Here is a 16,360-nt window from a genome sequence, read left to right as displayed (position 1 = left end):
AAGATCCTCACACAACACCTTTCAAAACCATAACCACTTCTATCAAGGAAGATAAGGGCAGCAGATACTTGGCTACACGACTACCTGCAAAATCCCCTCCAATCTACTCACCATCCTGACTTGGAAATATATCACTGATGCTGGATCAAAATTGTGAAATTCCTTCCCTAAGGGCATTGTGGGCCACCCTTTAACAATGGTTCAAGAAGACAGCTCACCACCACCACCTCAAGGGCAGCCAGGTTCAGGCAATAAATGTTGGTCAGCCAGTGACGCCTACATGGAACATTACAGCGCCGTACAGGCCCTCGAAGTTGCGCCAAACTGTGAAACCAATCTGAAGCCCATCTAACCTACACTATTCCATTATCATCCATATGTTTATAACATCTCGCGTATGAATAAAAGAAAACCTGTGTATAGCTCAATGACCTTGACCATTGGTGCTATTTGCAGGATCAGTTCATGTAATTTCATCCCACCGCTACACCACACCTTGAATTTTAAAGTTGTTCACTTAATTGTGAGAATATTTTTCCAAAATCAATGCTGTCTACTTAGTTACTTCTGCAACCTCTGAATCCAACTCTCCCCTCTTGCTGATGAATCTTCCATATTGAGTTCCTCTGCATTTTGTCATGAATTCTGATTTAAATTGATTGTCTTCTCCATGGGACTCTCCTCCTCCTTTCTGAATATTTCCCATCCTTGCGAGTGTTGAAAATTCCTCTTCTCAGTTGACCATTGACCTGCTTTTAATACTCCAGTTTTGTTGCTACCGATTTCAAAAGCAGCAACATCATGAACGTTTAAACAAAAACTCAGCAAAACTGTTTGGTTTATAAGTATCTTCATTTTTTTTTACATTTCAAAATCCTGAATCATTTCATTGCTTCACAGTTGTGCTCCCACCACTGCTTTGTTAACCCATTCATCTTTTGCTTTGTCAAATTTACAAGCAATGCCTCAATTGCATCATCTGGAAATACAGTTTTAGCTTCTATGCATAGCAGCGATACCCAGCCCTAAACTCACCTTATTCACTGAAAACCTAGGATCCACTGACCTTAAAACCTGGCTGAGAGGAATCTTTTCTCCAGCTGCATACTGTAATTAGAACAAAATTTAAAGTTATTTTCGTGGTTCCTTTCTTTGGTAGCTTCGGCCTATAGAGTTTGTACCTTTATGCAAGCTCAAAGATGTCTGAACTTACTTCTCTAATCAACTTGTTCAGAAATGTTAGTACACACCTCGAGAGTAGATGGCACTTGAACCCAGGCCTCCCAGACCAGATGGAGTGACACTACCACTGGTACCACAAGAGGGATACCTTGGCATTTGGTGCTCAGCTATGGTTCCTCCGCTACACTGACCATGACTGATTCCATCCATCTCTAAAAGGTTACCCCTGCCTCATTGCTGCAGAACTGATTCCTGCCTGCCCTGGTCGACCCATTGTCTCAGCCTGTTCCTGCCCCACCGAACTCACCTCCACCTATCTGGACTCTATTTTCTCCCCTTTGGTCCAGGAACACCCCACCTACGTCCGTGACACCACCCACACCCTCCACCTCCTCCAGGACTTACAATTCCCCGGCTCCCAACACCTCATTTGGGCCTGGGATGGGGGTGAGGGAGGAGGTGTGGGGGCAAGTGTAGCACGTCCAGTCCCTATACACCTGTATTCCGCATGCAGATGGCCTCAAGGCCCTCCGCTTCTTCCTGTTCCGCAGGCCCGACCAATCCCCCTCCACCGACACCCTCATCCGCCCAGCCGAACTCGTTGTCACCCTCAACAACTTCTCTTTCGATTTCTCCCACTTCCTACAGACAAAGGGGGTGGCCATGGGTACCCGCATGGGCCCAAGCTATACCTGCCTCTTTGTAGGTTACGTGGAACAGTCCCTCTTCCGCACCTACACAGGCCCCAAACCCCACCTCTTCCTCTGTTACATTGATGACTGTATCGGCGCCGCCTCTTGCTCCCCAGAGGAGCTCGAACAGTTCATCCACTTCACCAACACATTCCACCCCAACCTCAAATTCACCTGGGCCATCTCCAACACATCCCTCACCTTCCTGGACCTCTCAGTCTCCATCTCAGGTAACCAGCTAGAAACTGATGTCCATTTCAAGCCCACAGACTCCCACAGCTACCGAGAATACACCTCCTCCCACGTACCCTCCTGCAAATCTTCCATCCCCTATTCCCAATTCTGCTGCAGCTGCCCCTAGGATGAGGCATTCCACTCCCACACATCCCAGATGTCCACGTTCTTCAAGGACTGCAACTTCCCCCGCAGTGGTTGAGAATGCCCTCGACCGCATTTCCCACAACACATCCTTCACACCCCGCCCCCAGAGGATCACCCTCGTCCTCACATACCACCCCACCAACCTCCGGATACAACGTATCATCCTCCGACACTTCCGCCATCTACAATCCGACCCCACCACCCAAGCCATTTTTCCATCCCCACCCTTGTCTGCCTTCCAGAGAGACCACTCTCTCCGCGACTCCCTTATCCGCTCCACACTCCCCTCCAACCCTACCACACCCGGCACCTTCCCCTGCAACCGCAGGAAGTGCTACGCTTGCCCCCACACCTCCTCCCTCACCCCCATCCCAGGCCCCAAGATGACCTTCCATATTAAGCAGATGTTCACCTGCACATCTGCCAGTGTGGTATCCATTGCACCCGGTGTGGCTTCCTCTACATTGGGGAAACCAAGCGGAGGCTTGGGGACCGCTTTGCAGTTCGCAACAAACAACTGCATCATCCAGTCGCGAACCATTTCCACTCCCCCTCCCATTCCTCAGACGACATGCCCATCATGGGCCTCCTGCAGTGCCACAATGATGCCACCCGAAGGTTGCAGGAACAGCAGCTCGTATTCCGCTTGGAACCCTGCAGCCCAATGGTATCAATGTGGACTTCACAAGCTTCAAAATCTACCCTTCCCCTACTGCATCTCAAAACCAGCCCAGCTCGTCCCCTCCCCCCACTGCATCCCAAAACCAGCCCAGCCTCTCTCTGCTTCCCTAACCTGTTCTTCCTCTCACCCACATCCCTTCCTCCCGCCTCGAGCCACACCTCCATTTCCTACCTACTAACCTCATCCCACCTCCTTGACCTGTCCAGCTTCCCTGGACTGACCTATCCCCTCCCTACCTCCCCACCTATGCTCTCCTCTCCACCTATCTTCTTTTCTCTCCATCTTCGGTCCACCTCCCCCTCTCTCCCTATTTATTCCAGAACCCTCTCCCCATCCCCCTCTCTGATAAAGGGTCCAGGCCCGAAATGGCAGCTTTTGTGCTCCTGAGATGCTGCTGGGCCTGCTGTGTTCATCCAGCTTCACACTTCATTATCTTAAAGTCATTGGATCACTGATTCTTGATTTAGCAGAGTCCCACTCGTTTCCCCATGCCTCAGCAAAATGATTGCAATCTCTGCATGCGACTGTTTTGCTGCCCTGACACCTACTGGTTGCTTACTGTCTCTACTTTTCCTTTTTTCACATTCTGTCAGAATCTTGTTCTGCCAGTTGAAGTTCTTTAGCTAAGCATAGCTGCTTTAGCATTTACTACTTTCATTTAAACTGCTTTCTAGAAAAGTTCTTTCACTGCAATTTGACTCCTCTCTTCCAAGCTTCCCTTGGACCATCCAATTTTTTCTGTTGCCCAATCAATTAGGTGTACCATAGGTCAAAATCAACTTGCATTTATCTGGTGTCTCTAACATAATTAAAGGTGTTTCACAGAAGTGCTATAAAACAAAATATAACACTAACCCACAAGACATTAAGTCAGATGCCCAAAATCTTAGCTAAAAACATAATATTTGATAAATGCCACAAACGACGAAAATGACGTAGAGGAAGTGGAGAGACGTAGGTTATATATTCCACACCATGAAATGAGCCAATAGAAGATGTTACTGGTATTGCAGTTAAAATTGGGAACATGTAAGAGGCCAGGATTAGAGGAGCACAAATTTTCAATTGGAAGGGGCAAGGGCAAAGGGGGATTTGTCTGAAAAAATGAGAAATTTCAAATCAAGACATAGTTTGACCGGGAGCCAGTGTAATGCAAAGAACACAAGGCCAACAGTGGAGTAGAGTTTAAACATAGGCAGAGAGTTTGGGGTGACCGCTAGTTTATGGAAGGTGAAACATATAAAGTCGGGAGTCCAGTCAGTTATCTGTTGAATAGTGGAGTCTAGTGTTAACAAAGACTTGAATGAGGGTTTCAGCGGCATATCAGATGAGATGTGAAGGGTTGAGGAATGTCACACAGCTGGAACTAGTAGTTTTAATGAGTCATGAATATGAGGACAAGAGTCCATCGCAGAATTAAATGCAACACCAAGGTTGCCAATGGGCTAGTTTTGTCTAAGACTCTTGCCAGGCAGGTACTGTTTGGAGTGAGTAACCAAATAATTGAACTCAGAGAGGGATCAAAAACAATGACTTCAGTTTTCTGAATACTTAAATGGAGGAAATTCCTTCTCGCCCAATACAGTTTGATAACTTAGCAATAGTGGACAAGTTAAGAGAGATGGTGATGTGGTAGAGTTGGGTGTCATCAGTGTACGTGTGAAAACTAATGCCACGCCTTTGGATGATGTCACCAGAGTCAGTATGTACATGAGAGTTTGAAGAGCAAAAACTATGGATCTTTGGGAGATACAAGAATTTATGCTGCATGAAGAATCATATGAATGATAAAATGATTACCATGCAGGAAGGAAGATCACTGAGCCCATATTCATCTCTCCTCTAATGCTGTTTTCCCCATCCTTTCCCTATAGCTCTGCAAATTTTTCTGATCAGTGACTTGCCCAGTTCCCTTCCAAAGGCAATTATTGTATCAGTTACGATCGTGTGCTTCGGCAGTACATCCTTGATCCTAAGCACTCCCTCCGTAAAAAGGTCGCTGTCTGTCTAGCACATGGACGCACGCATTATTTTGCCTGTTTTAAAGGCCAGATAAGACCCACTGATCCATCCAACTTTTCCCACACAACAGGGATGAAGAAAAATGAGGTGATTAGGTAGATGAGACTGGAACCAGGTAAGAACAAGGACATGTGTTGGAGGATGATGCTGAGGTTAGCTGTGTCATAGGCTGCAGCATATTGAGATAGGCTAAAGAAGATAACCTATGTCACAGTTAAAGCCCTCAAACCTTTTGAATCCTAACGGTTTTTAAAAAAGTGAGAAATTTCACAAAAGTGATTGCAAGGAATTTGTAACAGCCCAACTTTTCATTACTGAAAAACACATTCTCAATGCATTTCATTTGGACCAGCAGAGTTTATATTCTGTTTTCAGTTGTAATAGCAGTACATTTTCTGGCTTTCCTATTAAAACACCCAAGATTTTCAATTCCTGTTTTGCTTGCTCAGGCTGACAAATAAGTTAAAACACTCCTGTGGAATTGAAAATTTAACTGGGATAATCCGTAGTATTTAGTAATCCACATCATTCAATTAACATCATTGTGTGTGAGCTGGAGAATATTGCTGGAGGAATGCTTAGAAATGGGAACTTCATTTTTAATCAAATGAAAATGACTAAGTATCCAGTGGTGGAGAGAGACTCCATATGAGACTGTGTTTGTCCTATGTACTCTTTTTATTTTTTCTAAAGTTGTTGATACTTTCTGAAGAATCAGCAAAAATTAGCATTTAATGGTCAGAGCCAACTAATGTTTTTAACAATGATTCCTGACTTATTAAAATAAATGATGTTTGATATTTGAATCTTTATTGAGCACTGATCAGATGCTCCTTGAATAACTTGTGATAATTTTCCAATTTGCTTGGATTGTTAAGGAGTCACCATCATTTCTGGCTGAAAGTACTTGCCATTTTCAGTCAAAAGTATTGTTGATACGTTTGATCAGTTTTTAGAACTATTTTTTAAGGCCATTAAAGGGTGATGGTGATCTTCTGTACTTGTACTTTTTTTCAACTGGATCTTTTACTTATTAGTGTCAGTTTTGCAAATCAAATTCTCTCCTAAACTGCGCAGGATTACTGGTGAAACTGAGAGATCTGGGAAGTTTTTTTATTCTTTTGAAACTGATTTTAAAGATGGTTGTAATAAACAGAAAATGTCATGGGAAGCAGCTCACCTGTGACAGCAGCAAACTTGATGAGGTATTCAGCTGAGTAAATGTAGCCACCTACTATGGCCTGTTCTTGATTATTGTTCGGCTGAGTAGATTGCATGGGTGTTTTAAACGTAAATTCTGAATGCAGTCTCTCACGTGCTATGAAAACGATTAACAATGAAAATTTTGGAGGATTTGTTTTCAAGCACTATCGTTTACATTAATCAGTGGGTCAGAATCACAATTCTTGGTGAACACTGTCTATTTTAAGTAACTTTTCCTCATCCCATTCTTCACCAGTTCAAAAGGAAACATTTCTGACATTTTTAAGTTATTGCTTCATTTAGAACATTGACAAAATCTCAAATAGTAGCAAAGTACTACACTGGAAAAAAAACCATAAGAACTGCGCTTGCTGTAAATCAAAAACAAACGCACGAAGTGCTGGAAAAGCTTGAAGAGAAATCTGAGTTAACGTCTCGGATTGAGTGACCCTTCCACAGAACCTTCGAAGACAGATCACTGGACCCGAAACATTACTCTGATTTCTCTTTGCAGATGCAGCCACACCTGCTGAACTGTTCCAGCAATTCAGAGTGCAAAACAATGCATTCTAGACACTGTAGATGAGAGCATAAAATTACAAAGGGATATTAATAGACTGAATGAATGGGCAAAACTCTGGTAGGTGGAGTTCAATACAAGCAGTTGTTGAGTTATCCACTTTGGACTAAAAAAGCATAGACCAGTGAAACTTGCAGATGGTATGAAGTTAAATACAATGGATGTCCAAAGAGACTTTGGTGAGTCAGGAGCATAAATCTTGAAAATGCTGCGAAAAGCTGCAGAAAGTAATCAAGGAGACTAATAGAATGCTGGTCTTTGTATCTGGCGTATAAGGTTGTGAAGTTATGCTGCAGCTATATAAAACTCTGCTTAAACCGCACTTTGTGTATTGTGAGAAGATCTGGATTCTTAAGAACAATATATATTGGTCTTGGGTTGACATGAGTGACAACTGGACTTCAGGGATTAAGATATGAGGAGAGATTATACAAATTTAGCATACCTTCCTGAGAATTTAGAATGTTAAGGAGTGATCTGATCAAAGTCTTTAATGTATTAATAGGAAAAGAGAGAGGAGATAAAGTATTTCAACTGGTTTGGAAATTCTAGAACTGAGGGGTTGCAGAACCCAAAAACTTAAGTCTAGACTATTCTGGAAAGATGTTAGAAAGGAAAAGAAAGAACTGTGGATGCTGGAAATCAGCAACAAAATCGGAAATTGCTGGAAAGGTGCACTTGGTCTGACAGCATCTGTGGAACGAAAGCACTTAATATTTCGGGTTCAGTGACCCTTCAGAAATGATTGTAGCTAGAAAAGGGTTTCTGTATATTCTGGGGCGAAGGTGGGTGGGGAGGGGGCAGGAATGAATGACAGGTGGACATGGAGCCCAGAGAGAGAGAGAGAGAGAAAAAAAAAGTTTGGCGGACAAAAAAAATGGGTGTCAGAATGGGAGAATGAATGGCTGCAAGTGGGGACCATTAGCGGCTGATATTGGGTTGTTTGTGGTAGCAACCCATGAATGACAAGGCCTGGTGTGTGGGGTTTAGGGTAAGGATATGCGAGAAAGTGCTCATACCCCAAAATTATTGAACTCTATAGAGTCGACAAGGTTGCAAGGTTTCCAAATGGAAAATTAAATAGTGTTCTTCCAGCTTGCGCTGAAGCACTGTAGCAATCTTGAGATAGAGATGTTGGCTATGGAAACGTGTGGTTTGTTGAAATGGGAGACAACCAGAAGCTCAGGGTTGTTTTTGCATACAGAACCTAGATGTTCTGCAAAGTGGTCGCTCAGTCTGCAATTCCTCTCCCCAGTGTAGCGGAGACCACATTGTGAGCAGCAAATACAATTGACTAGATTGAGCAAAGTGGAGGAAGAAATGCAAATGTTAGGAAGCATTTTTTTAACGAAAAGGCTGTAGATGTTTGAACTCTCTCTTCCACAAATGGCAATTTATGCTAGATCAGTTGGTTTTAAATCTGAGATAGGTACATTTTTGTTAAGAAAAGGTATTCAGGGATATGGGTAAAGGCAGGTATTTGGAGCCAGGGCGCACACCATTCTTGATCTCATTGAATGGCAGAATAGACTCAGTCGACTTCTGTTCCTAGTTCCTGTATTGCTGTGAATCAAATGTGGCAAAGAGGGGGGAAAGAAAATAAAAATGAATTCATCAGTGATCGATCACGTTTTACAAGAATACCACTCACAATTACCTCATTCCTGTTTGGGTTTTGTGATATAATTAGCTTAAATTTGTTCATGGTTTTCTTAGTATCATGTTTCATTGCCCATGAAGTAGATTAGTGGTTAGGTTACTGCATAGGCAGAGGCTCATATTCCAGAGAAGAGTACATCATGTCTGACCTGAATGAATTCAGTTCAAAAATAAACTAAAATAGAAATAGTAAATAGTATCAGTAAAAATGACCCTGAAGCTGTCAGTTATAGGAATGAAATTGGTTAAGAATGACCTTTGAGGGAAGGAACCGTACTGCCCTTATCCAGCTTGATTTATATGCAACTCTAGTTGCACACCAAGGCAGTCGACTGAACTGCCATTTGTCTTAGCTATTTGGTTTTATCAAACTTTCCAGAAGTTCAGAGAACTATCTCTGAAGATGAACAGCCATCATCTCAAGGCAACTAGATAGAGAGAGGTAATAACTGGCATTTTGATTCTTGACAATTCTGAAATATTTCCTTTGGCGAGATGCTGCATCCTTTTGAAGTTTTGTTGGAGTTTTTATTTTGTGGAAACTTATTTTGATTGTACTGTTAATTGCTGATCCAGTGTGTTATTGATAATCACTGGGCCCACAATTTCCTTGCCTCCTGTATTTAAGAAGGGCAAGAACAAGTGGCCCAAAAAGGGTGAATGAAACATCAGTTTTCAGCAACTGTGAATGTCCAAGTGCCTAACCATCTCCTTATGTTAGAAATGTGTACTAATTTGACCTTGCATTACCTCTAAACTTTAAATGACCACAAATGATTTTATTTTCTTTTTGCCCCTTTGCCTCATCTAATTCATAGCAATTTAGGAACTAGGAACAGAAGTAGGCCCTGAAGTCTATTCTGCCATTCAGTGAGATCAAGGCTGATGTGTGGCCTGACTCCATATGCCTGCCGTTACCCAAGTCCCTGAATATCTTTTCTTAACAAAAATACGTCTATCTCAGATTTGGATGAGGTTAAATCAGCATAAAGGTTTGGGCTGTTTTAGTGTAATGTATCGATAGTATTGAGCAATCTGACGTGACACTTTAACTTTCCTAATGAATCGGTTTCAAATTCCATTGCCCAGTCTTTGAACAAATGTTGACTGTTAATTCAGCCTTTTTCATACAGGGGATTACATGTGTTCACACTAAATATTTTTAGACAGCACTGATCGGCATTATATAGGGATTTTATATCTTAGCTATTCCATAACACAAGTATTAAGCAAAAGAACATAATTATCAAAACTATAAGGCCATTAATGAGGATGCAAAAGATGATTTTAAAGAATCCCAAGCTTTAAACACTGACTCAATCAAGAAGTTCACGTGCAAACTACAAATCTTTGAAAGTGTATCTTAGAAATGCTACTTCTGTAATTATGATATTTTGAAATATTTTTCCCACACCCCAGTATTTTGGGACAAAGCTTTTCTCAAATGTATTCAATTGGTTACAATTTGTAAAAAGTAGTAAATAATGTTGGGACAATTTAATGCTTGCATTAATTAGTCAAGTACAATTGTCTTACGTTTAGGGGCACAGCGCAGTTTTGAAATTTTTAAAATCCAAAATGCAAATAGTTTGGCTACTAGATACTTAATTGAATTCTTCTAACACAAATGATACATATCTAAAAGAGAAACTACTTTATTGGCACTGGTCACCCCTAAGAAATGAAAGAGATAAATAATTGTGGTAGCAAGTTTAGGCTAAAATGAAGCAATGAAATTTATATTAAGATCTTACTGCAAGTGGATAAGGCACCATTCTTAGGTTACAGTTCCTTTCTGTCAGTCTTCCCTCAACCTTCCTAGACACATTCTCAGACATTCACACATGCCACACCTTTAGAAGCTAATTTGTTCCTAATTGTTCAATTTTTATCTGCAAATTGAACAAACCTAAACTTTGAAATACAAATATTCCTCTCTGTCAGTTTGCCTAGGAGATAACTGAAATCAAAAACGTGACATACTTTAAAAATCGCAAAACTCCAGAGGGTGGGGATTAACCTTCTTCTTAAAAAAAAATGTAAAATAAAAGACTTTTAAGAGGAATCTTGCATCAGATTTCTATATTAGGTGAAAAATTTTGAAAACTATTCTAAATAAGTTGGGATAGATCACGCAGAAGTCAAATGCAATAAGGTAATATTCTTGCTGATTATAAAATCAGCATAGGATACCTACCAGATGTGGAAATATACATTGTCATGATTGGAATCTCATTCGAGAAAGTTCAAGGTTCCATTTTCATTGAGCAAGGGAGGATGAATCTCATGACTGCTGTTATTGACTAATGACATCACTCCCATGTGTTGGACTAGTGGTGTCATGTGATCCTCCTTCCTGGTTAAGTTTCAGATATTAATGTTTTCATAGTACTGATTTTATTGCTACCTTCAAGTACCCACATTTTTCAATGGGTGCATTCGTTTTTCAAAAAAAAGTTGTCTGTGCCCAAAAGCTGATCCACAGGAACTTAATAGCCACATATAGCACAGAACAGTTGAAAAAATATATGGAAGGTCAGTGTCACTTCTCTTAAACGGAATGTTGCATAAAAAAAATAGAGTTATGCATGTTTATTGTTTTATTTGTTGCAATAAATATTCCTTGTAGCTGAAGCATCCAATCTGGGTGTCAGAGTGATGTAAATTTGTGCTGCACATTTAAGATATTAAAGATTGTTTGTTTGTGAGACTCCAGGGCATAATGACAAGATTACCGTTGTTTTTCTATACATTTTTTTAGTATTTGTAATTCATTCACCCATTCTTTAATGCAACTTTTTTATGCCTTTCTCCTACTTTGATGTAAATGAGCTATTCCTATATGTAGTGTTTTTTTCTGTCTCGGTTCCTATTTGGTACACATATATCAGTGATTTATATTTAATACAAATGATGTCCTCAGTTTTCCGTATTAAACTTGTTATTTTTTAATGGTACTATTACTTTTCCCCTAAGGTTGTACTCTGTTCCTTCAGACTGTCAATGAAGCTTTTCTTCTCAATGCTAGCTTTGCCAGTATGCTTTTTACTTTGCTCCCTTCTTTCTGGTATGGGTGGGGAGTACTTGGGTTTGTCTTAGGATAGGATTGAAAAGAGAAGGACTTGGTACAAACCTGCTGCCTAAACGTGAGATGCAGCTGTAATACGCTGCTCTGGTCATCCAGCTTATCCTTAAGGCTGTAGATTATTTTGTTAAGTAAAACCCATTGATGTCACAGCATTTGGGTGATTCACTGTATAATTTTAATGTTACAATATTGATTCTGTCATTGCAAATGCACTTGGAGCTTCATAATGTGACCAGGTTCCCACTAACTGGCCTCCCGTAACCAAATGACTTTTAAACCCAGCTTTGCACAAGGTTTGAGTATGTTGCTAGGGTAAGCGAAGCCTTGCTTACCCTTCTAAACCATGGAAGATCAGCTTATGGCCTACATCCTCTGGAAATTTGACTGAAAATGCTACTAGCGAAAATATGGTTGCATATATTTGCTAGTGACAGAAGCAAAAATGGAGTTAAGTTAGCTTGCCTTTCCCAAAATATCTTTCTACTATGCTGAGACACTGTGTTTGCCAATTTATTTAAGTAGCTGACTTAACTGACTCAGTTGTTAGTATCCTGATCAAAACCATTTGGTTGAATTTTGATACTATGTGAAAATTTATTAAGTACTTTTATTTAAGATTTGATATTTTTGCTGCTTTGGATCTGTGTATTGAGGATAAAGCAAGCTGTTCCATCGTGACCTGTTTATCAACATTAGGGCGCAATATGCGTTAAATTTGTAGTTTTCAGATCTGACAAAATGCTTGAATTTGGCATGTATGCTCTAGTTTAGTGTATAATCGTAAAAATGTTAGTGTCCTCCCTTCATGTTTCTCTTCAGTACTAAACATGTACAGATATGCTGAGACTTACGAAGCTTCTGCAGTGATCATGATCACTGGCTTTCTCGTCTGGTCTTAAAACACGTCATTTCTTTGTGTTTAGAGGAAGATTAAGTCTTCTCTTGTATGACAATACATAATAATGATTTAAATTAGTTGACTTTGTTCACATTTTTATATAAGTCAGAGCCACAAATTATCTGAAATACAGCCAGTCTGATCTTTAACCTCCCAATGGATTTGCTGGTTTCCTTCTCTCCAACGTGAAGTTATAACTATACCCAGTAATGAATCGGAATATTCAGTAGAGTTTATTTTGTTCATTATAATATGCCTTGTTACATGACCAGTGTGTGGTTAGTGAATAAATAAATGAATTATTTATTATTTTGGTAAACTGTTTCCTGATCAATTTCAAGAAACCTGTGATGGCAAAGAATACTGGAGTGATGATGTCCTGCTCCCCTCGAGAGCAAAGCCCTACCCTGGCCAAGTTTTCGATTTGAAAGAATAGGAAGAAAAGTTGCCTTTTTTTAAGGATACCCAATTTCACCAGCAATATCGCACCTAGGATGCTAAAACTCTGTATAATAATTAAATTTTGATCTGTTATTAAAAACATGAAGATAGATTCTGATATATACTTTTGTTCCAAAACCATCAGGAAGTTATAGATTAGTCCAAAATTAACTACTTTTTTGAATAACTTTTCTTCCATCATTTCTTCATTTGAGTTTTACACTGTCTTACTTGATGTCCCCATGTAACATACAATTTCTAGTGAAGAAGAACTCTAATGATGCCCACTGTATGGGGTAGTGCCCGTATATACGTGGGTGATTAACCCCATGATTATTTCTCACTCTAATTCTTCAGTCCCCTTGTAATCTTTCTGAGATTGAGGTTGTTAACTACAAATTGTTGCCATGAATTTGATATTGGTGCTCCACAGTTCAGGATTTTGGCAACTGGTAACTTGACGATTTAAGTTGGGCATGTCTTTGTTTTCGTGGCCTATGTGTTAATTTCATGTGGCTTCTTACCTTTAACTCAAGCTGTTAATTAGCTGCTGAAAACGTTTGTGGTAGGTAAGCTGCCATTATTTATTGGAGCTACAAAGATTGTAGAGTAATCAAGAGCTGAAATGTTAATTTGAAACTCAAGAAAAAACAAACTAATTTTGTAGTTTAGTCCAAGTTTAATCTTGAGTTTGGGATTCAAGATGTTTCCCGTTTGCAGTGTCACGTGATTTATTGTGACCTGTTGCCTTGAAGTCAAGTCACTTGTGATGTTACTGTTGTCACCAGGCTTACATTCCACATTGCTATCTATACATGGGCAGCAAGTTTTACTTTTCGTTAATATGCTTCAGAGCTGTACAAATGCTGTATGTTTGCATAGACTTGTCAAAATGCTTGCCAACAGTGGTAGAACCCGATGTATGGGCACTTCACTGTCTTGGTAGATTAGAAATCCACATATACTGTCAGGCATTATTAATAAGAGCTAGGAACAGCAGTGGGCAATTCAGCCCTTTGAGTCTGCTTGGCATTTAGTACATTCATGGTTGATTCCGTCTCGGCCTGAACTTCAATTTCCAGAGGAGGGTTTATTGTAGGTGTTGAAACTTCACAGTGCATTTGCATTAAATTGAATCTGGCATTTTGTTTTATCCCAATCCTTTTGATGAAATTTTGCACATAAGAGTACATTTGAGGATTTTCTTTTGTTATAAATGTTTTCCTTAATCTAAGCAACAATATTTCGTTGAGCACTTCTAAGTTCAAGGTTACTTTAAAACAAGTAGAACACTAAGACAGAAAGGGAGATGTTAAGTCAGAATCCCAAAAGCTTGGTTAAAGAGCTGGGTTTTGAGTAGTGTCTTCAGGAAGAAAAATGAAGACGTGCAGAGTAGTATAGAGTGGGAGTTCCAAGCGTGAGTCTGAGGTAACCCAAATACATAACCAACAATGATTGTATTTAGGAATGTGCAAGAAGCCATAATTAGAGGAGTGCAGATTTCTCAGCTGTTTGTAAGTCTGGAAGAAATTAAAGAACTGAAGGAAAGTAAGGCCATGAAGTGATTTGAAAGTAAGGGTGAGAATTTTAAAATCGTGACATTGCTTGTGCAGGATCTAATACAAGTCAGATTGCTTAAGGTGATAGAAAAACAGGACTTGCTGCTCGTTAAGATGTGCCGAGCTAAGTTTTGTGTGAAGTCAAGTTTATGTAGAGCAGAATGTGGAAGACCAGTCAGAAGTGTGTTGGACTAGTTGAGTCTTGAGGAAAGGAAGGCATAAATTAGCTTTTCAGAAGCAGAGGCAGAAGTGAAGTTGGACAGCGTTACCAAGGTGGAAATAGATACAAATATGAAACCATATTAAACACAATAAGTCCCACTTGCTATCACTAAACAAAATCTTAATGGTCACACTAAGTCTTTTGGTTTCTATTTCACTCATTGAGACAGCAGTTATTTTGTCTGAGCTAACAGTAACCTGTTATCAAGCTGTGTTACCGTGAATGTCCTGATCTATGATTAAATATTTGTCTTGCCTTGAGGCCCATGCTTTGTGATTTTTTTTCTCCCCCAGTTGAAGAGTGACATTCATATTCTAATACTTGACTGAATATACATCTTGTTCATTTAAACTACTGGTCTAGGAGAAATTCTCCTGTATAACGAAACTATATTTAGGGCCAATGATATTCAATTCGGTTACGTGAAATCAATCAATCACCCTTTTCTTAAAAAAAAAGGAAGTGGTGTGTTATTTCACATTTCCCATTAGAAATGCCCTTTTTCCATATTCACCTATCTTAATGTCCAGACGGGTGAGTATGATTTCTATCATTGCTCTTGAATGGAAGACTTGTCCCAATATTGTAAATTGTATCGTTACCAAAAGTTTTTTAGTCAGGGTTATTATGTTTGAAGGAGGGAGAACCTTGAACAGTTCTCTGACATGTGGATAATCATTGGCTGTTATATTGAATTGCATGATGATCCTTCCTACTGATCTATAAGGTGTTCCATTGGCTTTCTCTCTCTTCTGCTACTCTGAACGCTTCATTGTTGAAGGGAGGATTCAGACCCATCCAGGTAATATCAACTGATAAATAACTTAATTTCTCAACTTAATCTTAAATTAATTTTGCTGAATACTGAAAATTGGAGGTAACGATCAGCCATTCAATTTATGTGGAAATCTTTGCAGATCTTGGAAATGTTTAGAATTGAAGTATTTTATTTGATAGATCTCCAAACCATTAATTGCTTCTGAAGAATAAAAGAAAATTGCCTTTTTCAACCACACTTATTCATTGGAAATGCATAAAATTAGAAATGAAAAGTCAGGGCCAACCGTTTTTGAATTAATCACGAACTTGTTTCACCACTAATATGTGAGTTTTGAATGTATGGAGATGTATCTTGATTTGTATCAGCCTATTCGAGTTCAGGAGATGGTAACCAACTTGTTACTATTATGCTGATATAACTGGGAGGATTTGTGTTTGCACAGGATGAAGTTCCTTTAGATTCTTGTAGTACTTGGGAGCAAAAGTTGTGCAGTTGCTGGATGGTGTCTTGGTGTTCTTACTGTCCTTGATTGAAACCCCTTACCATAGCTGGTGCGGGGAATGACCAATGCAACGGCAATTATATCAGTGTACTTCCATGAGTTGAGCTTTTATTTTATAATTGGGTACAATATGTGAGTTTATTTTCTTTCACAAAGATTGATTAGAAAGGTCGGGTGTAAGGTTACGTTTTTTGGATGACTTATTTACACATTGCAGGATGTTTTTGACATTGATCTTTTTGTTCTTGTTTCCAGTTTTTTCAAAGACCACCGATGCAACCAGCGAGACCGAGCATACCGAATAACAATCCTTCCATTCGTCCAGGGACACAGACTGCAACGGCAGTCTATCCGCCTAGCCAAGGGCCCATAATAATGATGAACCCACCTGTGCCATATCCCCCAGCCCCTCAGGCTCCATATTATATCGCTAACCCGGTAAGCAAAGACTAGCTGCCATCCTTCAT

The 16,360-nt window shown here is 39.9% G+C and overlaps 1 protein-coding gene across 19 annotated transcripts in view; it reads left to right on the top strand.

The window, feature by feature from the left end:
* Positions 1 to 16,360, top strand: part of LOC125466588 (eukaryotic translation initiation factor 4 gamma 3-like) — a 327,506-nt gene that overhangs the window by 173,415 nt on the left and 137,731 nt on the right. For 13 of the 19 annotated variants that reach the window (XM_048561256.2, XM_048561270.2, XM_048561261.2 and 10 more), the window contains 2 exons: positions 15,392 to 15,412; positions 16,149 to 16,331. In XM_048561256.2, coding sequence (XP_048417213.1) covers positions 15,392 to 15,412; positions 16,149 to 16,331 — 204 coding nt within the window. The remainder of the gene's footprint in view (positions 1 to 15,391; positions 15,413 to 16,148; positions 16,332 to 16,360) is intronic. The other 6 variants (XM_059655645.1, XM_048561264.2, XM_059655643.1 and 3 more) reach the window with 2 other exon arrangements.

The sequence above is a fragment of the Stegostoma tigrinum genome, chromosome 28 (genome assembly GCF_030684315.1).
Source record: "Stegostoma tigrinum isolate sSteTig4 chromosome 28, sSteTig4.hap1, whole genome shotgun sequence".
Lineage (NCBI taxonomy): Eukaryota > Metazoa > Chordata > Chondrichthyes > Orectolobiformes > Stegostomatidae > Stegostoma > Stegostoma tigrinum.
This window is presented reverse-complemented; position numbering and strand designations above follow the sequence as displayed.